Consider the following 23,816-nt stretch of genomic DNA (forward strand, 5'->3'; position numbering starts at 1 on the left):
AAGAAAATGGTTTCATGAAATTCTTCTTCTTCTTCTTCTGCGTTCGTGGGCTGAAACTCCCACGTACACTCGTGTTTTTTGCACGAGTGGAATTTTACGTGTATGACCGTTTTTTACCCCGCCATTTAGGCAGCCATACGCCGTTTTTGGAGGAAGCATGCTGGGTATTTTTGTGTTTCTATAACCCACCGAACTCTGACATGGATTACAGGATTTTTTCGTGCGCACTTGGTCTTGTGCTTGCGTGTACACACAGGGGTGTTCGGACACCGAGGAGAGTCTGCACACAAAGTTGACTCTGAGAAATAAATCTCTCGCCGAACGTGGGGACGAACTCACGCTGAAAGCGGCCAACTGGATACAAATCCAGCGCGCTGCCGACTGAGCTACATCCCCGCCCCTCATGAAATTATGAACACATAACAAAGTATGTTTGAGATCAACATAATGATCCAAAACAACCAGATGGAGATGGCTAAATAAAATCTACACTGCCATCGCAACATATTACAGTAATCATAAAACAATATCACAGTAATCAAACTTACAAATGGTACACTTTTGGAAAAAAAAACCCCCTGAGAGACAATGTTTTTTTCTCTCCACAAATCACCAGGTAGAAAGACTCTTCAAATTACCTGGGAGAAAGACGGCAACACGGAAGAAGGACTGTGTTTCAGGGTCGCGATGCGTCTTGATCCCCACAGTGCCATCCCCATGGTGAACACTGCCCCTCGTAACATGAGGAAGTCGGGTGCGTGTTGCCTGAAACGGCCGTCATTATGTGTGTACAGCTCAAGGGGAAACGATCTGAGCACAAGCGGTCATTTCAAAAGCTTTGTTTGTTTGTTTGCTTAACGCCCAGCCGACCACGAAGGGCCATATCAGGACGGTGCTGCTTTGACATTTAACGTGCGACACACACAAGACAGAGGTCGCAGCACAGGCTTCATGTCTCACCCAGTCACATTATTCTGACACCGGACCAACCAGTCCTAGCACTAACCCCATAATGCCAGACGCCAGGCGGAGCAGCCACTAGATTGCCAATTTTAAAGTCTTAGGTATGACCCGGCCGGGGTTCGAACCCACGACCTCCCGATCACGGGGCGGACGCCTTACCACTAGGCCAACCGTGCCGGTATATTTCAAAAGCTGTTTGCTAGAAAAGATGGCAACGCTGTCAAACAAACAAACGCACATACACACACAGACGCGTACCGGCACACACACATACAGTCTTTTTATTTCTCTCTGAAAGAGAGAGTGAGAGAGAGAGCTATCTGGTAAAATTTGTTAAGTTTATCTCTATGTATGTTGAATTATTTTCCTGTGAATGTTTCTTGCCATCCTCTGTTGCTATTTTTTAATACTCCCCGAGAAATGGGCCGACAGCCTTTGTTCATTAAATTGTCATTTCATTCTTTCCTCACCCTCCCCCCCCCCCCCCCCTTATGTACTCCCACATTACAAACCCATGCATCTATACTGTGCAAAAAAAGTATCGCAAGGTGAATAGTTGTAAGTTCCAGACAAACATTCTGATTGGAACGCCTCGAAACTAGCTTTTGCAGTTCAGTTGAACCTGATAGTCGATTGAGTGAGCAAAATTCACCGCGCACGTGTAAGATGTGCATTTTGAGGCCAAAACGCACATTTTGTTGTTTTGTGCTCCTGTACTGCACGTTTTTTTTAGATTTCACTCAAAATTTCGCGTAAGGTTAGCTGAGCTCAGGTGCCAACTTGGGCAATAAAAAGCAAAGCAATTCTGACTGATGCGGCCATTCCCTGAGGAAATGAAAAATGTCACAACTCAACGCTTCAGTACGAGAGAACGCCCTTGGCCGCCTTCAAGCAGGCCAGAGCCAATCCGAGGTTGCCAGAGCCCTGCGGGTGTCCCAGAGCACCATCTCTCGCCACTGGCACCGGTTTCAACAAACTGGGTCGTCAGCTCCCGCGCCAAGGTCACGACGACCTAGAGTGATGACACAGGCGCAAGATCGCTACATCCGGGTCACCCATCTCAGGCATCGGTTCCAGTCAGCCTCGGTGACCGCTAGGGCACTGCCTGGTGGCCGCCGCATCTCCGTGCAGACCATCCGGAACCGCCTGCATACAACTGGTCTACACGCTTACAGGCCACTCCGGGGCAACGTCCTGAGTCGCCGCCATTGCCAGGCCAGGATGCAGTGGGCGAACCAGCACCTCCAGGGGACCCTTGCCAACAACTGGCGCCACGTTGTCTTTAGCGATGAGTCTTATTTCCTCCTGCAACATCACGACAGCAGGAGGAGGGTGTACAGGAGGCAAGGAGAGCGCTACCACCAGCAGTGCGTAGATGAGGCGCCTCCTCATGGTGGTGGGGGCGTGATGGTGTGGGGGGCCATCACCAACACTGGCAGGAGCCAGCTTGTGGAAGTTCCAGGCCGCCTGAACGCCCAGCACTACGTGCAGGACATTCTGCAGCCACACGCCCTGCCCCTCCTGGCCGCGCCACGGGCTCAGTTCCAGCATGATAACGCCAGACCCCACACCGCCAGACTCACCACAAACTTCCTGGCCGCCAACAACGTGAACACTCTGCCCTGGCTCCCTCTCTCCCCAGATTTGAACCCAATTGAACACGCATGGGATGAACTGGGAAGAAGGCTCAATGCGAGAGTTAACGCCCCTCCCAACAGGAGACAACTCTTCCAGGCCTTACAGCAAGAGTGGGACAACATTCCCCAACAGACTTTGCGAAGACTCATTGCTTCCATGCCAAGGAGATGCCAGGCTGTAATTGACTCACGTCGAAGCCATACTCGTTACTGACTTTGACCTTGGTTCGTGTGAAGGTCACGCTTAATGAATAACTGCAAAGTCCAGCAAATAAAGACATGCATCTGTGCTATCGAAAAAGCTCAAAAACTTTTCTGTCCGACTTATGTATTGTTTGTTCGAAAGAATGAAATGTCAATAAAATTATTCATCAAACTAACTATGCGATACTTTTTTTTGCACAGTATAATAATCAACTTATTTACAATGGAAAACAAGTTCAGGAGAACACAAAAAGAAATCCATGTAAAAGAAACATACTTATCCTGCATCATACAACACAGGGTGTAGATGGTTTTGTGTCCAAGGTGGGTTCCTAACAGCTTTTTCATCAACTGAAAGGGAAACATACAAACAACTCTCACAATCTGTTGATTTGGAAGAATAGAACATTGTCTGTTGATCAAATAAACACACACACTTGGGGCGGGGATGTAGCTCAGTCGGTAGCGCGCTGGATTTGTATCCAGTTGGCCGCTGTCAGCGTGAGTTCGTCCCCACGTTCGGCGAGAGATTTATTTCTCAGAGTCAACTTTGTGTGCAGACTCTCCTCGGTGTCCGAACACCCCCGTGTGTACACGCAAGCACAAGACCAAGTGCGCACGAAAAAATCCTGTAATCCATGTCAGAGTTCGGTGGGTTATAGAAACACGAAAATACCCAGCATGCTTCCTCCGAAAACGGCGTATGGCTGCCTAAATGGCGGGGTAAAAAACGGTCATACACGTAAAATTCCACTCGTGCAAAAAACACGTGTACGTGGGAGTTTCAGCCCACGAACGCAGAAGAAGAAGAAGAAGAAGATAAACACACAATGTGAATCTTAAAACAAGCAAGTCTTCTTGCAAATGTAACATTTTCCTTTTAAAAGCCATATGATTCAAATAACACCTACTGACAAACTCAAACTGTCACACACATCCACATGCACACACACACACATCCACACTGTCACACATATGCATGCACATACTATTACACACGCTCACACTCACACACACACACACATCTTCTTGCCAAATTTTCAAACCAACACCCACTGTGAAACACACACAAATACTTAAACACACACACACACACACACACACACGCACACACACATAAACTCTCTTGCATACTGTCAAATACATGCACACACATACTATCACACACCCACACAGACAAACAAACACACACACATACACAATCACGCACAAACACACACACCAACATGCACCTCCAACATCTACACTTGCACCAACATGAAGACACCCACCTCCCAGCTGTTATCACACACACACCAACATGAAGACACCCACCTCCCAGCCGTTATCACACACACACCAACATGAAGACACCCACCTCCCAGCTGTTATCACACACACACCAACATGAAGACACACACCTCCCAGCTGTTATCACACACACACCAACATGAAGACACCCACCTCCCAGCTGTTATCACACACACACCAACATGAAGACACCCACCTCCCAGCTGTTATCACACACACACCAACATGAAGACACCCACCTCCCAGCTGTTATCACACACACACCAACATGAAGACACCTCCCAGCTGTTATCACACACACACCAACATGAAGACACCCACCTCCCAGCTGTTATCACACACACACCAACATGAAGACACCCACCTCCCAGCTGTTATCACACACACACCAACATGAAGACACCCACCTCCCAGCTGTTATCACACACACACCAACATGAAGACACCCACCTCCCAGCTGTTATCACACACACACCAACATGAAGACACCCACCTCCCAGCTGTTATCACACACACACCAACATGAAGACACCCACCTCCCAGCTGTTATCACACACACACCAACATGAAGACACCCACCTCCCAGCTGTTATCACACACACACCAACATGAAGACACCCACCTCCCAGCTGTTATCACAGAAGCGGGGGTTGTTGATGATGTGACACAGGGCAGCCACCATGTACTGCAGGGAGTCGGACGGCAGGAAACTGTAGCAGATCACCGCATCCATCACCTGCAGGCACAGCTGAAAGAAACATACACATCCATATTTGTACTTTTATTTATTTTATACTTTTATTTTTCCCCATCACGTAATAGCCAAAGTCGGCTCCTCTGACAAAATCCCCACGAACTACACCCAGTGGGCATCCAGATCTTGACAATATAGTAACAAAAAATGATCAGAAAAATACAGCAAAACCCCCTTTATAAGACCTCCAAAAATCTGAGAAAATTAGGTCCAAAAAAGGGGGAGTCTTAAAATGGGGGTAATTTACACAGGCTATGAACACAAAGTCTGACAAAAGAGGGGGAGTCTTAAAATGGGGGTAATTTACACAGGCTATGAACACAAAGTCTGACAAAAGAGGGGGAGTCTTAAAATGGGGGTAATTTACACAGGCTATGAACACAAAGTCTGACAAAAGAGGGGAAGTCTTAAAATGGGGGTAATTTACACAGGCTATGAACACAAGTCTGACAAAAGAGGGGGAGTCTTAAAATGGGGGTAATTTACACAGGCTATGAACACAAAGTCTGACAAAAGAGGGGAAGTCTTAAAATGGGGGTAATTTACACAGGCTATGAACACAAGTCTGACAAAAGAGGGGGAGTCTTAAAATGGGGGTAATTTACACAGGCTATGAACACAAAGTCTGACAAAAGTGGCGAGGGTCTTAAAAGTGAGGATGTTTTAAATTGGGGGTCCGACTGTATACAAAATATGCAAACAATGCAACTTTCAAAATGAACAAAGGAGAGAAGGTGAGGACAGAATACACTTGCTCTTTGGAAACTGTTTCCTCGCACTAAACAATAAGTAAAAGGCGTATGAAGCTCCGTTACAGATTTCCACAGTTTTTGACTTTGAGCGCCAATACCCACAAGCTTGCAAGACCACTCATGCACTAACTGACACACTCACCTTCATGTCTTCATCTGATCTTGTTCGGTTTTGAATCATACAAGTCTGCCTGAAAATAATCAACACATCATTCACATCAGAAATACTGCTGCAAAGGAATAACAACAACAGTGAAAGCAAGGCTTAATAGACGATGTTCGGAAATAACTCTGTCAGAGTTTGTATGGGTTGTGAAAGAGTTAGTACCCTTGCTTTTTCGGAGACAAACATCTAACGTTTCCTGTCCACGTCTTTCAGACGCACATCCTCGCTATTGACTGGCTTATAAAGTCAAGAGGGAATATCACATTTGAACTAAAACTCAGGTCAGACAAATCATATCAGACGCACATGCAGACACAGGCAACCAGACAGACAGACAGACAGACAGACAGACAGACAGGCAACCAGACAGACAGACAGACAGACAGACAGACAGAAACACTCACAAAGACCCTTGCACAAAGATGCACCCACAAGCACTATACAGATCACCAGGTAACAAACGCTTACTGCACTAATCCTGAAATGATGTCCTCATCAATGTAAGCAGCGTTGAACTTGATGACATTGATCAGCAGCTCCAAGAAGTCTGTGATCAGGCCGGCTGTCAACGCATCTGGCATCAGCTTCAGCAGGAAGGGCCCTGAAGCCAGACACCATTAAAACAGTTAAATGCAGTGATCAGGCCCGCTGTCAACGCATCTGGCATCAGCTTCAGCAGGAAGGGCCCTGAAGCCAGACACCATTAAAACAGTTAAATGCAGTGATCAGGCCCGCTGTCAACGCATCTGGCATCAGCTTCAGAAGGAAGGGCCCTGGAGCCCCAGACCATTAAAACGTCAACAGTCAGTGCATTTGACAAGTAATCAAGTTACATGAGAGCTGAAATGTCCATGATGTACATGTGCTTTGGAGCTGTAAGAAGGACAGAGAGATGCAGAAGAAAAGAGAGGAGATAAACATATGTTGGAACACTGCGACACTTGCCTGTTTCCTCTTCAAACTCCAAAAGATTCTTCCCATCCTCGCTCAGCGCTTTGAACAAGTCCAGCCTGCCACAGAAGATGTCAACATCCAATCAACCATGCAGAACAACAAAGATATCAAGTACTTTTGACAAAGTGCAATTTCTGTATTGCATGTATACGCTTTTATAAATCATTCTAGGTGCAAGCTTCAGTTATGTGCATAGCTATGTTTCTTTATCAAAGTGTATTAACAGTTTAAAACAACAAAAATTGCAAAGAATTGAGAGCTTCCTCCCACCCCACCTCCCTCAACAAAAAAAGGAAAAAAAAACGAGCTAGTCATGCATTAAGAAAACAAAAGTGTTGTGAGCTGTGAGTAGGAGTAACTTTCCTCTTCCTCTACAATTCAACTGAAAGTTAACAGCAGCCATTGCGAAGAAAGCATGCCCACCCCCACCCCTCGCACACACACACACTTACAAACACACACAGAAACGCACATGCACACACAGGGACATGTGCACTGGAAGAGACTGCATCCTTCCTTGACAATGCTTTTATGTCCAATATATATATATGAATAAGAGTCAAGATGAGCACACCAAAAGACTCATCTAACCACTATATGTACCTGATAAGCAGGTCTTCGGGATTCTCCAGGCTCTCAATCACATGGAAAAAGTAGCCCCTCAGCATGCCAAGGAACTCCAACTGTCAAAGGAGAGAATATGGTAATTGGAAACATGATAATAATCGGCCATCCTGATGGAGAAAAAAATATTAAAAATAAAATTAAATAATGATATAGAAACAAGATAAAAATCACCCATCCTGATGTGAAAAAGATTAAAAATGAGATAACAAATTAACAAAGACACAACACAGAGCAGCCTTACGCATTTTTGCAAACATCTTGGCAGATTTCAAGAAATGATAAAGTAATCAAATGTCAAAGCACTCTGCAAATACAGGTTTATTGGAGTTAAAAGAGTTTGTTTTAGACAACTACAGGAATCCATAAAGGATGTGTACTCTCATTCATGGTGTTCTTTATCTACCTTGAGAAGATCATGCAGAAACCTTTTATATAATCAATCTTCAAGTTCAATCATCTCGATCAGTGGTAGATTTATGCGCAAATGAAGATTTTCAGACAACTTTGATCTTACCCATGTTAACAGTGGTGTATTTTTGGGCTCAACAAGCAGATTTAGTACAAGTTAAGAGCATTCGACTGAACTGAAGCAAAATGAATGCAATTTAGAGATATAAAATAAGGGAAAGACCTCCAAAAATCTTAGAAAATCTGGCCTTAAAAAGGAGGGAGTCTAAAATTGGGGTAACTTAGAAAGGGGGGTCGGACTGTATATTATTTCACTGGTGTATAACAACCTGGAAAAATGATGGACATTCATACCTGTCCTTCGATGAGAGCTAGGAGAAAGTTCAAGGCTTGATGCCTGGAGTCCACATCAATTTGTGGCTGCACTAAGTCACAGATGGCCACCCATAGTGCCTCCGGTGCGTTCTGAAACCAACAGCATATATGAAAACTTGCTTCTTCTTTTGTGTGCATTTTGTATAAAATTACTTTCAAAGAGCTAACATATCTGATATACAATAGCAGTGTTGTTCTCAGGCTCAGAGGACAATACGTTAGTTTGACCTGGATTAAAAATATGTATTGGTCCAACTCTGATCTGGTTTAAATTGTCCGCTTAGTACTAGTAGGAAACCTGATGGTCAGAAGACCTCCTAGTCCTACGTACCAAAACTATCGGACAGTCAACGGAGTAGGGGTCAGACTAATTCATCAGGTCCAAAAAGTATGCTTCAAAGACCCGTGCAAGACCAAGGCCTAAAAACAACACTGCAATCGGGGTCACTTTAACATCCAACTTGAAAACAATTGCCAAAAATAACATCGTCATATATATACTGTATATCTCAAACTTTCTAAGAAGTAAAATTGATATTTACAATTACATATTTTTCAGATTTACCTGAGAACATTTTTTTTGGACACAAGAAAGTAACTCAAGAACTTGATATTATTTAAACAAAATTTGAAAAAAAAGGGCAGAAAACCAACTGCGCCGCAACCTTTCTTTTCAAACATATGATAGATAGTTACACCATACGGTACCTTCATTTTTTTTTTTTCTTTTTTTTTTCGTCCTTACACCTGTTCCCTTGTCCCGGGCCGTTGTGCTCTCACACCGCCCCGTCCCTGCACTCACTGCTCCAACCTTCATTTGTTTATCAGATCTGACGGAGCAAAATGTACAAACCTCCTCCAGCTTCTTCTGTCTGACCACTTCAGTCAGGTCTTTGACGTTTCTCATGCGATTGTTGAAAGGGCATTCTGGTCCAATGTCCTAAAGCGAGCAGAAATGTACTGTTAACATCACAAATCTTTCGAGTCTCACAGTAACCGACTTTGAACAGACAACATTCAAAATAGCCATTCTTTGGGGAGAAAAAGGAAAATAAGACCCCCCTCCCTTCATTCATCCACATCATTATCTTTTTTCTAATCTTGCAGTAATCATACTTAAAAATAAACTTTTTCCTTTGTAATGCATTCATGGGCATACAAAATGAAGTATCTATTGAGGTCTAACGAATGACGTATCACAACGTGCGCGGTCGTCCTTGGCGGTCAAGAAAGCCGCGGGCGCCGCCGCGATCATTGCGCAGACGACACTTTTAGACCGCCAATATTTGTTGTGCGCATCACGTGCTCCACATAAATCGGCCGGAAACGAAGCAATTAGGAAACCTGGATACCGTTCCTGCAAGATGGATTTCTGGTAGTTTTTTTTACATTTAATAAGCACTGTAATTACTGGTACAGAATAACTAAATTTAATTACCTTCAGAATTTGTGGGGTAATGATGAAATCTTTGCCTGCAGGTTTTATTGGTACAGTCTGAACTGATGGCTTGTTTCTGCGGAAGAAGCCAATGAATTTGTTTTTCAGGTTTTCCTCCTGCTTAGGGGGTTGTCTCCCTGACATTGTTCTTCTTCTTCAGTGGCACAAGATAATTTACAAAGCAGAAGCATCACCTGCAACAATACAAAGTGCACTTTCTGCATGTTAGTAAGCACAGTTGTCAGTTTGGGGATACTCATGAGATGAAAAATGCTCAAGTCTCGCAATGCACATGCGTGCCTGTATCAGTGTCAAGTGGCCTCTAAATCAGCCAGCACAAAATGACATGCTGACTGAATTAAAATAAGGCCTGAATCTAAACAACATGATTGATTGTGTGCATTCTGAATGCTGTAGATATTTTCTTTAAAACCACAACAACAAAATCTCTAAAGGCACTAAAAACAGAATCCAGACATGAGCAGGTGGTAAACAAGAACATGGCATTTGTCTGACAAGCACCTTTTTGCCAAAATGTTACCATGAACCATAGACCATGGCTATTTGGTCTATGCATGAACACACCGCTCAGGTTCTTCTGAAACGCTCATTTGCGCAGACGATCTTGTGGGTGGTTTCTTACCTGGTTCAATATTGTTTCTGTTTTATGGTAGCTTTACGTTGAGGACAACAGAACCAGTCACACAGTCATATATCATCAGAACCACAGCAAGAAACTCGTACAACAGTTTATTACCATTTACATCATTTTGTTTAAGTATTGTCGTTGTTTTTTTATATTAGAACTGTTGTACTTCGCCAACTGGTTGCTTATATTCTTACTTGGTCAAATTTAGCAGAGGTTGGGTGTGACATCACTTCCGCTTTCGATTCTCCTTTGGACAGAAGGACAGGGCTTGTTTTTGCAACCCCTTGTATACAAAAGAAGCATACTTATAATCAGCGACATGAACAGCGTTAACGCTATTGTAACTGTCAAGTGGCTAGTGGAAAAATTAGCTGCGTCGCCCAAAAATTTCCGTGTTCTGGATGGATCATGGCATCTGCCAAGCACGAAAAGAAATCCCAGGGCTGAGTATGCCCGAGAGCACATTCCAGGGGCAATGTTCTTTGATATTGACGGCTGCGCTGACCAAGACACCAAATTAAACCACATGCTGCCCAAGCCAGCGGAGTTCGAAAACTATGTTGGCAAGCTAGGAATCAACAACGACACCCATGTTGTCGTTTATGACAACAACGACAGATTCCCAGTGTTCTCTGCTCCGCGCGTGTGGTGGACCTTCCGTGTGTTTGGTCACGACAACATCTCCGTGCTGGAGGGAGGGCTGCAAAAATGGAAGAAGAATAACAACACTGTGACTGATGCGCTGGTGCAGGTGCCGACTGAAAAATTCACAGCCCGCTTCAATCCGGACTTGGTGAAACGTTTTGATGATATGACAGCCTGGCTGAAGGACCACTCATTCTCACTGGTTGATGCCAGACCTGCTGGAAGGTTCGAAGGCAAAGCACCAGAACCAAGGCCAGGTGCTGTTCTGTAGTTTATTCATAGGTTTTAACGCTGTTTTCATGTCCATACATTTTGCATTTTCCTAAACCACCACTCTGCATGTACAGGAAAATGTGTGTATTTCTTTTCATATAGATTTAAATTATTTAATCAGTTTTCTTGTTAGTGTTTCAGCAAGTGGTAAAAGTTTAGCCTGGACTGGCAAAATCGCACTGGTGCTAACTAAGGCCTAAAAAAAAATAGGTGTGGTTACGGTAACCCGACCTACCCTATTTTTAGGGGCCGATCCTATAACTTTTTATTACATTTGTCAAAACAAAAAAAAACACAAAAAAAAACAGAGTGCAAAAAACGCAATGAAAGCGAAAGCGCCCGTGTCGCACACTTATTTCCCTGTCAAGTAGGTTTAATTTGTACACATTAGAAAAAAAAGTTAAAAGAAAAAAAAAAGTGATTGCCTACCTACCTACCCTATTTTTTTGGCTATGTTACCGTAACCACACCTATTTTTTTTTTTGGCCTAAACTGTCAGGTCGCTGCGGTAGGCTACCCTAGGAAGATGACACTGCACTTCTGCTGAGTCACTTCAATGGTGTTCAGTAGTGGGTCTGTCCCGAGCTAACGGACGCAGCCCACTACCTACTATGCCCCCTACTAATGACATTGACTGCTAAGTCGCGGAGCTAGACTGAGTGAGCGTCCCCTCCAGAGAGCAGACCGCCACTACGTCCCTCCGTCGACCCCCAGAACGTCACACGTTGAAGACTGACAGCAGAAGTACTATTCAGGGAAGGATGGAACAGGAACACTGAGACCAAGGTCACCATGAGAGCTCCAGGCATGAAGGGCCACAAGAGCAAGGGCAATTTATAATTTTGGATGATTAACAAGATGAAGATGATTATAATAATGATGCTATGGATTTTTAATTTTGGTTTGAGACTACGTGACAGGGCAGCACTCGTATGCTTACTGACATAATATATCCTGGTGTCATCCAGGCCCGAGAACTGCCGCACCTGCGGTGTTGGTCAGGTATACAGAACCTGAGCACCCTCAAAGTCGCATTCGTTAAGTGAATGACACTCGGCTGTGTGATTCAAGCCTTCCCATAGGAACCATAGCACTTCCACTCTGGGTAGGAGCCGACAGTAGCCCGAAAAACCCACATGACCCTGATGGGATTCGAACCCACGACCTCCTGGCCCGCAGCCCGATGCGCTAACCACTGCGCTCCGGGGGCCGGCATAGTTACGTGCACTTAAGAAAACTTGATGCTTGTATTTACTGTGTTTTAATTTAATTTTAAATGTGTCAAGCGCAAAGAGCATAATTGTAAAGTTATGATGTTGCGCAATATAAATGCTCATTTATTATTATTATTATTATTATTGACTCACATGCGAAGCAAAAGTGAGTCTATGTACTCACCCGAGTCGTCCGTCCGTCCGTCCGTCCGTCCGGACGTCCGTCCGTCCGTCCGGAAAACTTTAACGTTGGATATTTCTTGGACACTATTCAGTCTATCAGTACCAAATTTGGCAAGATGGTAAATGATGACAAGGCCCCAAAAAACATACATAGCATCTTGACCTTGCTTCAAGGTCAAGGTCGCAGGGGCCATAAATGTTGCCTAAAAAACAGCTATTTTTCACATTTTTCACATTTTCTCTGAAGTTTTTGAGATTGAATACCTCACCTATATATGATATATAGGGCAAAGTAAGCCCCATCTTTTGATACCAGTTTGGTTTACCTTGCGTCAAGGTCAAGGTCACAGGAGCTCTTCAAAGTTGGATTGTATACATATTTTGAAGTGACCTTGACCCTGAACTATGGAAGATAACTGTTTCAAACTTAAAAATTATGTGGGGCACATGTTATGCTTTCATCATGAGACACATTTGGTCACATATGATCAAGGTCAAGGTCACTTTGACCCTTATGAAATGTGACCAAAATAAGGTAGTGAACCACTAAAAGTGACCATATCTCATGGTAGAAAGAGCCAATAAGCACCATTGTACTTCCTATGTCTTGAATTAACAGCTTTGTGTTGCATGACCTTGGATGACCTTGACCTTGGGTCAAGGTCACATGTATTTTGGTAGGAAAAATGTGTAAAGCATGTGAGTCGTATGGGCTTTGCCCTTCTTGTTATTATTATTATGTCACACATTTTAGATGAACAATTAAATATATATACTAACATTCTTTTGGTTTTGATTTGTGTATCTTCAGATATCAAGTCAGGCTCCATTCCTGGCTCTGTCAACTTGCCTTTCCTTGATCTGATGGACGAAGAGAAGAAGACATTCAAGAGCAAGGAGGAGATTCTTCAGATGTTTGAACAACTGTCTGTGGATCTCAGCAAACCCGTCAGTGCTACCTGTGGATCAGGTAACTGCTTGGCCTTTTTGTTGTGTTGCTAGGCCTACAGTGACCTACAGGTCTTAAGATCTACAGTGACCTACAGGTCTTAAGACCTACAGTGACCTACAGGCCTTAAGACCTGCACAAATCTGAGAAAATCATGCAGGTCTTAAAGAGGAGGGAGTCTTAAAATGGGGGTACACTTACAGATACTATGAACAGATAATCTGAAAAAGTAAAGTCTCAAAAAGGGGGAGGTCTTAAAATGGGGGTTCCACTGTGCAAGATTTTCTGTCATGTTGGCTGTCCTTTCTGAGTCATTTGTGGTGAAGCTCTGCTGGCTGAAACATGACCGGGAGATACATAGGCTGTTCCATAATTATTTAGAATCTCAGAAACGGAGACACATATCAACAATCTAACCAGGCCATTTTCTAGATCAATCCTTCCCCAGCCGACACCCAACTGGCCATCCTCTCAAATGTTCTCATCCAGGCCTGGGACCACGTGACATCAGCTATACCTGGTATGGCCCTCGTGAAGGCTCGGACAGAGTCTTCTGGGGTCTCTAACCGTGTTTCTGCGGCTATTTCTTAAAATCCAAAAACAGGCTGAACTAGCATAGGGAAATGTCAAGAATATAGGGTGGACGCAACCAGCAGCAGTGCTCTCTTTGGTGCCAAGAAATCTTGTTATCGCAAAGGCAGTATACACAGGTGCGTTGTCATGTTACAGCATAAGCCCTCGAATACCCGTGTTTGGACGGTGTTTGTGCCAAGCCTCGAATATTTCCGACCACTAGTGGTGGACACAGCAGTCAGACGTGACTGTATGCCTGTCCTCAAGAGTCAAGTGTTTAAATACATGTACCTTGATCTAGCGACGAAAGATGCACAACATTTTTTAGGGCTTCTTGTTATTTGAACTTGGCAGGGGTTGGGTCACCTGGTTAAACACCCGAACAGACGACAGTTGTTTGGTTTCAGATTGGAACTAATTAACCCAGGTTTCGTCACCACTGACGATATTCCATATTGATTTGGACAAGCCATTGCTGATTTTTTCAAGTATTGTCAGGCAACCCTCTGCCTTACCCCTCTTTTTCCCGTCACTAGGTTTATGTGGTACCCAACCGGCAAATCGCTTTGGGGCCATTACATATTTGTGTAAGATCTTTTCAAATGCAGAGCTTTTAATGCCAAGGGCATATTGCATCTCCCTGAATATAATTAAGTGATCTTCTCTTATTATCTGTTCAACAGCGCCAATGTTTTCGAGGATAACGGATGAAATGAGTAGACCAGGGTGGGTATCATTTTCGAGGCTCCGTCTACCCGGTTTGAAATTGCTGTACCAGTTTTACACCACGGCTCTACAAAGAACGTTCATCTCAAAACATTTCATCACACTTTCATGCCAATCGGCCTCTTTTAACCCTTAGTTTGTAGTTATTGTAAGTTATCGGTCCAAAATCGCGAATTTGAGCTTCATGACGCAATTTCATACATTGTGCAGTGAGTAACTTCCTGAGTCGACCATATGAAAACGACATAACTCTGGAACTTCATTTTTTGTGTCAAGCCTTACCATAGTCTATTATTTGACGGCATGTTTTTGTATTTAACGCCATATTGCCAGGAGCCTGGATTCTAAATAATAATGGAACAGCCCTCGTAGCTCAGTTAGTAGCATGTTGGCTTTGAAACCAATTCATTGCTACCACAGGGAACTTTGTGCAAGCTATCCAATATGTCTCAACACCCCATGTGTACACATGCGCACGATTGCCCAGCGAGTTACTTGGAAAATTTGCTCAAATATATTTATTATCTGTATAATAAGTGTTTTCTGTCCACTTAACCTTCACTGGATCACGCTTTGGACTACACAGTCCGAATGATGTGAGTTGTGTATGACCCATACATTTAAAGAAGGATTCAACGTAGAAAGTATGGGTTGTACACGACCATCCGAATGATGTGGGTTGTGTATGACCCATACATTTAAAGAAGGATTCAACGTAGAAAGTATGGGTCGTACACGACCATCCGAATGATGTGAGTTGTGTATGACCCATACATTTAAAGAAGGATTCAACGTAGAAAGTATGGGTTGTACACGACCATCCGAATGGGGATACACTTTTTACCGCCTCTTTGCAGACTATGGGTTGTACACGGTTCAGAAAGCACGGTGAAGGTTAAAAGACCGCTGGGTCAAAATACAATGAATGTAACGATTTATTTTGTCATAAATTAAATGTTCCAATTACTTCTATTTGATATGTTAGCAGTCTGTTTGTGGATTTTTGCTTCACACATTTTATTGAACCCTCTTTGGGCTACATTGCCTCACATCTAAAAAAAACAACACACACACAAACGCTCACATGCGGTCAACACACGTGCCAGAAACTGGCAAGCAACAGTAACAGCCTGGGCATTGAAAACATGGATTGGGTAGAATATAGTGGATAGTAGCAAGATTTTAGACAGGAGGTCCGTAGCAAATTCAAAAAACAAGAATGGTATGTTATTGGAAAGTCTTAGATTTGTTTGGGGGGAGGGATTCTTAAAAGGGGGGTTCCACTGTATCAGTTTAATACTCAAGACTCAAGACTCAAAATGTTTACTGTCCTCATAAAAACAAGGAAAATTGCCTTACGGTGTCAGGCGATCAAAGACATAAAAACATCACATGTATTAAGAATTAAACGATTGCACTTAAAACTAATAACTCTAGCCCGCTTCATATTTGCTGTAAACTTAGAATTAGAATTGCATTAAATTACATATTCTTACTCAACTCACATAGATAGCAATAACTTCGTTTGGTTGCTAAGACATTGAAGCACTCTTACATGGTTACATGGGGAGATAACTCTAAAGAAAAACACCCACCCGCCATATAAGGCCTGGGTCGCGGTAGTTATCTCCCCTACCGGCGCCCGCGCATGCGCAAGCCGTATACCGGTAATACTCATTCCTTCTTCTTCAACGCACGGAGCAAGACGTGTGTGGCACTCTGTCTTCAATTTTCTATCTGCTGGTATTCACGTCGGTGTTTGACCATCGGACCTTGGTTACGCTTTCGTTGTCTCCTTCACTACTCCAAGTATTGGGTGAGATCTTTCTTTTTTATTACCGAGACGCGGTTTATTAACTGTTTGGAACGTTTTGCGTCTTATGTTTTGGTTCATTTTTGTCATCCAATATGGCGGACAAACCGAAAGATAAGGAGAGAGAAAGAACTCGGAGTTCGACCAGACAGGCTTGCTCTCCTAGCTCTCAATCAGGCAAAGCGCCCCAATCCAAAGTTAAGGTGGCTACTACCACTCCGTCTCGGACTCAGAAAATTCCACCGGCGGATAACGTTTCTGTCTCTGTTTTCAACCCGGCGAATGATGAATCGTTTTCAGTTGCGATTGACAAACCAACCGTTTCTCTTTCAGCTCCTTCCACTAAAGTTCAAGCGCCTAGCGCAGATTCATCTTTGTCTAAGGCTGATTTGCTAGCGATTTTATCGTCTTTCAAAACAGAAGTGCATGAGTTGATCTCGTCGGAAAGACAAATAGCCCAACATGCTGCTCTGTCTCATCCTTCGGGTGTTACTAATGTTTCCTCGCTTGCGCGGGTTCGCTCTGAACCTACTGCTACGGTCACGTCCGCTGGCGTGGTGGCAGATCCAACGACGGTGTTGGATATGTCGGACTCATCTTTTGACAAGTTTTTGTCTGAGTCTAGGACATCAGCACTTTCGGGTGTTCTTGGCGAAGTACGCAAACCTTTGAAGTCGGTTTCCGTTTCGGCGGAATTGCACACTGACCGTAAGGGTTTTCCCACAGACCAACCTGGCTCCGTTTTCACGGTCCTGGGCATGGGATGTGAAGGGCATGTGTCTGCTAGTTCCGCCCCCGCAATTCCAGTCGGGGCGGCTGCTGGCAGACAGGTTACAGGATCTTCCGGTTCCAATTTATTGGGGCTGGTCGATGCTCATGCTATACAGTCCTCTGCTGGTTCCGCTCCCTCCGTTGGCGTCGGGGCGGCTTCCGGTGGCAGGAGAGGTTTGACTTCCGCCGTTAGCACATCGCTGCTGGCGGGAGTCATTCATCAGCCTGTGGCTTCCGGTTCCGCTGTTGCGGCTTCCGCTAGCCTTTCTCAGGCTACTTCCGCTTCCTTTCCCAGCATTTCCGCTGGCATTGGACAGCCGGATGGTGGTTCAATCCACGGGTTTCCGGTTTCCGGAAATTTTTCACAACCATTTCCGGTTTCGGCTCAAATTGCCTCACCGGACGTCGGTTCTGCTGGACATCCCTCAGTTGATCATTATGATGCTTCGGTTGGGGATGAACAGGATTTGGAGGAAGAAGCATCAGATGCAGAAGAGGAAGCGTCTCGCCGACTTCCGGCTAAGCTACCTCATTTGTTGGCTTTGGCAGCAGAGGTTACTGCACGCTACTTCTCGGAAGGGGTGGCTGCGGCAACCACTTCCGCTGCTCCTCCTCCATCAGCTTTTGCTGACTTTGCCCCTTCGCAAGAGCGGACTGAGAACTTCAAGTTTTTGGAGTCACCTGCTGTGGCCTATCAACTTGCGAAAGTGTTTCAGGGCGATGTTCCTCTTCCGCTGTTATCAGCTCATGGGGATGCGCCTGCAGGGGCTCAGTCTTGGCTGGCTGCTTCCGGTCGTGCGCCGGTTCCGGCTGCGGCCTCTCAGAGGAAGCTTCGTCTCGCTGCTTTTAGCAGACCTTTGATTTCTTCCTTTGCCTTACCCTCGGCATCACTTCCGGTTACACCGGAACTGGCTTCCATTCGGCAAGACGGCTACAACAAAGAGAGGCTTTCTGGTTGTAAAGAGAAAGATCTCATTGCCGTCGAAGAGTGCGGCCGCGCTGCTTTAGAATTATCGTCTCTGACTGACACTTTAATTCGTTCCCTCTCACGGGCAGTGACATCCTCTCTGAACCCTTTTGAGTTCAGGCATGATGCGGATCCTAAGGACGTTTCGCTCCTTTTTGCGACCTTAGGAAGGGTGTCTGCGGAACAAATGGCTTTGTCTGCGAGGTTGTATGCGCAGGCCGTCTTCTGGCGACGTGAAGCTCTGCTGTCGGGCTCTCGTCTAGAAGACAAGAACATTCTGGAATCGCTCAGGGTCTCACCGATCCTTCAAGGTTCCCTTCTTGGACAGGACACACTGGACGCGCTTCAGAAGCAAACTCAGCAAAACAAAGATTTGCAATTCGTGAAACTTTCTGAGTTTGCCTTTTCGAAGCAGCAAGCTAAGCACAGCGGTCCTCCTGCCCAGTCTTTCTCGGGGTCCTCCAAGCCTGGTCATAAGCCGAGCAGGGGTTCAGCTTCGCGAGGAGGGAACCGATCGCGACCTTACCCCAAGAATAAGCCTTCCTTTGGGAAGAGGGGGTCAGGTCGAAAGCCTAACCCCCAATGATGTCCCCCCGATCTCAGCACTCCTGCGTCCCCCACGGTTACCGTGGCGGGAGGCTTGTTGCGGGCCTTGCCAGTGTGGCTGAAGAAGTCAAACAATCACTGGATTGCAGGAGTGCTCAGATCGGGGTTCCGGCTTCTTTGGAGTTCTCAGAAGGCTCCATTGACCAGAACTCCTCCGGCTTTTCGGTTTCCGGCCAGACCGGAAGCCAGAGAGGCCGCTCAGGCCGAAGTAGAACTTCTCATTCAGAAGCAGGCAGTGGAAGAAGTTCGGGACCATGCCTCCCCAGGCTTTTACGGACGTCTGTTTGTCGTTCCAAAAGCCTCGGGAGGATGGCGTCCGGTGCTGGATCTTTCTCAGCTAAATCTTTTTCTGAGGAAGATCAAGTTTACCATGGAGACTCCCACCTCAGTGAGGCAGGCCCTCAGGCCACGCGATTGGGTCACCTCCATAGATCTTTCCGACGCTTACTTCCACATCCTGATGCACCAAACAGACCGGAAGTGGCTCCGCTTTGTTTGGGGCAACAGGATTTTTCAATTCAGGGCTCTTCCTTTCGGCCTTTCACTGGCTCCCTGGATCTTCACGATGGTGGTTCGCCAGTTTTGCATACTGATCAGAGGTCAAGGTATTCGTCTACGGACGTACCTAGACGACTGGCTAATTCAGAATCAGGCACAATCTCTGTGCCTCACGCACACACAGACCGTGTTGCAGGAGGCAGCGGAGCTAGGCTTCATGATCAACTGCAAGAAGTCCGAGTTGACACCTTCCCAGAACTTTACGTATCTGGGAATGGTATTCAACACTGTGGAATGGACAGTTCAGCCCACTCAGAGGAGGATAAGCAAGATCCGGGATCATATAAATGCCACGGCGGTTCTGTCTATGGCTTCGGTCAGGTCTCTGACGTCCATCCTAGGCCAGATGGAATCGCTGGCTCCTCTGACTCATTTGGGCAGGCTTCACAAGCGCCCGTTTCAGGAGGCGCTGAACTCCAGGTGGGACCCTCAGTCTCAGGACTGGGAGACTCTAGTCCCACTTCAGGACTGGTTTATAGAAACGACCAAACAGTGGCTGGTCACAGCTTGGCTCTCGCAGGGAGTTCCCATAGTCCTTTCCCCGCCTTCGAGGCACTTGTTCACAGATGCCTCTCTCGAGGGGTGGGGGGCTCACCTGGAAAGTCACACGACCTTTGGTCTCTGGAACCAGGCGCAAGTCAAATGGCACATAAATCTGCTGGAGTTAGAAGCAGTCTTTCTAGCACTGACGGAGTTCCTACCCTTTGTCAAGGGGGAACATGTTCTAGTTCACTCCGACAACACCACAGTGGTGTCCTATCTGAACAGACAAGGGGGGTCTCGCTCTCTGCCCCTGTCGCACAGGGCATGCGAGATCTTGATGTGGAGTCACAATCACGGTGTAGTTTTGTCAGCAAAGTACCTTCCGGGAAGGCTGAATGTCTTGGCAGACTCTCTGAGTCGGTCTTCCAAGATAGTACACACGGAGTGGACGATCACTCATCAAGCGCTTCTTCGCCTCTGGGCCCAAGCGGAGAAGCCGTCCATAGACTTATTCGCCACACGGTTCTCACGCCGTCTGCCGATTTTCGTGTCCCCATTTCCAGATCCCGAAGCGTGGGAAGTCAATGCTCTGGAAATCTCTTGGAGCGGGCTGATCGCCTACGCTTTTCCTCCCATTCCCCTCCTAGGGAGGGTCCTGCGAAAGGCAGACATGGAAAGACCATCTCTGATTCTCGTGGCACCAAACTGGCCGGGACAGCCTTGGTACCCGGACCTTCTGCGACTGTCAAACGGCCCACCTCTTCCTCTAGATCTCAAAAGAGGCGACTTGGTACAGCCTCGATCGGGCATTCCCCACGAGAATCCGCAGTGGCTTGCCCTGCACGGTTGGATTCTGTGCGGGAATCATTGAAAAGATCAGGTGCGTCAGACGCTACTATCGATTTGATTCAGGCGTCTCACAGAGGTTCTACGTCGTCAGTTTATACCTCTCACTGGTTGGCGTGGCTCAAATGGTGCAAGGCTAACGGAGTGAAACCTACGTCACCTCGATCTATTCAGGTGGCAAATCATTTGTCTTGGCTAGCTAGTCAGGGCGCCGCGCCGGCTTCTCTGAAAGTCCGTAGGTCAGCTATTTCAGTTACCTTGAAACAGCTAGGACATTCTATATCACGCGAAGGTTTCATTACTAGCGTATTAAAGGGAGCTTCCCTTCGTTTTGACAAAACGAGATCCGCTATTCCAGCATGGGATCTGCCCTTAGTGCTGGAATTTTTAAGAACTCAAGACTTTGAGCCCTTATGCTCTGCCAGTCTGGCGAATCTTACGCGAAAGGCAGTTTTTCTCGTCATGTTGGCATCAGGTAGACGGGGTAGCGAAATTCACGCCTTGTCAGGCTCACCTCGCGACGTGTCTTTTGAAAAAGATGGTTCGGTCATGCTTAGGTTTTGCGCGAAGTTTTTAGCAAAAAACCAAAAACCAGATAAACCCTCGCCATTAATCCAGATCAAACCTTTGAGCTCCATTCTCGCTCCTTCAGACCCGGATATTGCAAACTGTCCTGTGAGAGTACTGAGAGCATACCTGTCTCGTTCAAATCCGATCAGATCCTCCAGTCAAAAGCTTCTTTTCCTATCAGTCAATACGAAGAGGGAGAAGGACATAATTAAGTCAACCTTGGCGAGATGGGTCTCCACCCTAGTAAGACAGGCTTACATTTGGTGGCAAAGAAAAGGGGGGGGGGGGGTCAGTCAGTCCTTCCTCTCCGGTCAGCACGGACTCACGAGCTTAGAGCCTGGGCATCGTCTTCAGCGGTCTTACGATCCAGAAGACTTCAAGAAGTCATGGACTCAGCCTACTGGGCATCTGAGGATGTGTTCATGAACTTTTACTTGCGGGATATCGCAAGTTCTCGTATGGATGGAACATTTGGTCTGCCAGCCATGGTGGCTGCGGGACAGATGCTTTCTCGATGTTAACTGTGAGTATATATTTTTACCCACCACCTAGATTAGCAATCTGCTATCTATGTGAGTTGAGTAAGAATATGTAATTTAATATAAAATTTCAAAAATAAATTTTCATTTAATTAATATACTTACCAACTCACATACTGAATTCCCTCCCAGCCTTCCCCGCAATTTATTTAAAGGGATATGGGTTTCAGAACGGAATGAGTATTACCGGTATACGGCTTGCGCATGCGCGGGCGCCGGTAGGGGAGATAACTACCGCGACCCATGCCTTATATGGCGGGTGGGTGTTTTTCTTTAGAGTTATCTCCCCATGTAACCATGTAAGAGTGCTTCAATGTCTTAGCAACCAAACGAAGTTATTGCTATCTATGTGAGTTGGTAAGTATATTAATTAAATGAAAATTTATTTTTGAAATTTTATATTAAAACACATGTAAACATCCTGAGCGTCTAATACATATTATCTGCACCTATTTTTCAGGAATCACAGCATGTATGGTAGCCCTTGCAGCCCATGTGAGTGGGAAGGAGGATGTGGCTGTGTACGATGGATCCTGGACCGAGTGGTACAAGAGGGCAACCCCTGAGCAGATGAAGAATGTCCCAAAGGACTAAGCTACAAGCATCATTCAAATTGTAGCTTTTGTCAAACACCTTGACTGCCGGAAGAATTTATTTAAAAAAATTTTAAAAATCATAAAATGCAAGGTATAACAATTACACCAAATCTGAGAAAACTGGGGAGGGCAATTATCTTGCTGACTACTTCACAGGGCAATATACAGCAGTTGTTTCCCTTGTCAGAGTATTGATTTTTTCATAATCTCAAAAACGTATCTCATTCGTATTGTGGTAGTCTAATAATTAAAGAAGATCACATTCTTCCAACCAAAGAAAATGGCCAATATTCATGAAACTGGAATCTCATATTTTCTGCAAGATTCCTTCTGCTTTAAACAGAACCTCCACCAAATTTTCATTTACTGTGAGAATCTTTGTGACGTTTTTGTTGTAGGTAAATTGTTTACAAATTATAAGTATATATATATGATTCGTTTTTGTGATTGGTGTGCGATGAATGCTGACATGTGAAAGAATTGTATTTCTAGCTACAGTACTCAGAGGCATTCTAGACTTGGAATCTGGGCTGGTCCACCCGGCTACAGCGGCCATGGATAAGGATAAGGATAAGGATAAGGATAAGATTTAAACTTCCGCTCCTTGACGCACCCCCCCCCCCCCCTCACCTCCCCTCATCTTCCCCCCTCCGCCCTTGTGGGCCACACACAGACTCTCACCCCAGAGATGTACTCAGTGACTCTCCCTCCATTCTCTCGCAGACATTCCAAAGATAACGACTGTTCACGAGTCTCGTACATTGGGCAAAACCAGGGGGGCCATTTACTTTCCTCTTTTTCATACAGGTCAACAGACACATACATACATTTGATATCACTTAACGGACATCAACAATACAGTTGTCTGTGGACTTCTCCACACACATTAACATTACAGTAATAAAATGAAAATAAAAACCCTAAAACTAACATCGGTAACAATCAACACACAATTCAATCAATTACAACATGTTATTTAACGAAAACACATAAGCCCCCCTTTTTCAATGAAGTGAAAGAATACACATACGTCCAACGACGGAAACGTACGATGGAAATATGATCAGGTGATAATAAGCAAACATCATGCATTTGATAAGGCATAGTAGAAGTCTTTATTGACATAGGATGAAATCCAGCAAATTGCCATGGGGGTGGATAGGGGTTGGTTGGTGGGACAAATAATGTTCAATTTCCGACGCGTGCACTTCAATGCTGCTGCTGCTGCTGCCGCTGCTTTGCTGCTAATGCAAGAGCGCGCGTGTATCCTCTGGCACTCCCTTGCCA

The 23,816-nt window shown here is 45.3% G+C and overlaps 2 protein-coding genes across 4 annotated transcripts in view; one reads left to right on the forward strand and one right to left on the reverse strand.

The window, feature by feature from the left end:
- The window catches only part of LOC138957689 (tuberin-like), an 85,338-nt gene extending 75,134 nt beyond the window's left edge, over window positions 1-10,204 (reverse strand). For 2 of the 3 annotated variants that reach the window (XM_070328761.1, XM_070328753.1), the window contains exons 1-11: window positions 10,091-10,204; window positions 9,569-9,762; window positions 8,984-9,070; window positions 8,110-8,220; window positions 7,324-7,403; window positions 6,712-6,776; window positions 6,235-6,367; window positions 5,743-5,791; window positions 4,717-4,842; window positions 3,082-3,155; window positions 639-765 (exon numbers count right to left, since the gene is read on the reverse strand). In XM_070328761.1, coding sequence (XP_070184862.1) covers window positions 639-765; window positions 3,082-3,155; window positions 4,717-4,842; window positions 5,743-5,791; window positions 6,235-6,367; window positions 6,712-6,776; window positions 7,324-7,403; window positions 8,110-8,220; window positions 8,984-9,070; window positions 9,569-9,712 — 996 coding nt within the window. In that variant the 5' untranslated portion in view covers window positions 9,713-9,762; window positions 10,091-10,204. The remainder of the gene's footprint in view (window positions 1-638; window positions 766-3,081; window positions 3,156-4,716; window positions 4,843-5,742; window positions 5,792-6,234; window positions 6,368-6,711; window positions 6,777-7,323; window positions 7,404-8,109; window positions 8,221-8,983; window positions 9,071-9,568; window positions 9,763-10,090) is intronic. The other variant, XM_070328767.1, reaches the window with a different exon arrangement.
- Window positions 10,205-10,438: 234 nt separating this feature from the next.
- LOC138957494 (3-mercaptopyruvate sulfurtransferase-like) lies at window positions 10,439-22,960 on the forward strand. Its single transcript, XM_070328615.1, has 3 exons — window positions 10,439-11,119; window positions 13,344-13,502; window positions 22,394-22,960. The coding sequence occupies exons 1-3, from the start codon at window positions 10,537-10,539 to the stop codon at window positions 22,525-22,527; spliced, it is 876 nt and encodes a 291-aa protein (XP_070184716.1). The 5' UTR covers window positions 10,439-10,536; the 3' UTR covers window positions 22,528-22,960.
- The last annotated feature ends 856 nt before the right edge of the window (window positions 22,961-23,816 follow it).

The sequence above is a fragment of the Littorina saxatilis genome, linkage group LG2 (genome assembly GCF_037325665.1).
Source record: "Littorina saxatilis isolate snail1 linkage group LG2, US_GU_Lsax_2.0, whole genome shotgun sequence".
Lineage (NCBI taxonomy): Eukaryota > Metazoa > Mollusca > Gastropoda > Littorinimorpha > Littorinidae > Littorina > Littorina saxatilis.

What these genes read in the sequence shown, in the direction of transcription:
- LOC138957494 (XM_070328615.1), top strand. Translation starts at nt 10,537, where the DNA reads ATGAACAGCGTTAACGCTATTGTAACTGTCAAGTGGCTAGTGGAAAAA. An exon ending in AGCACCAGAACCAAGGCCAG is followed by an intron (nt 11,120 to 13,343) that starts GTGCTGTTCTGT and finishes GTGTATCTTCAG; the next exon opens with ATATCAAGTCAGGCTCCATT. An exon ending in CAGTGCTACCTGTGGATCAG is followed by an intron (nt 13,503 to 22,393) that starts GTAACTGCTTGG and finishes CCTATTTTTCAG; the next exon opens with GAATCACAGCATGTATGGTA.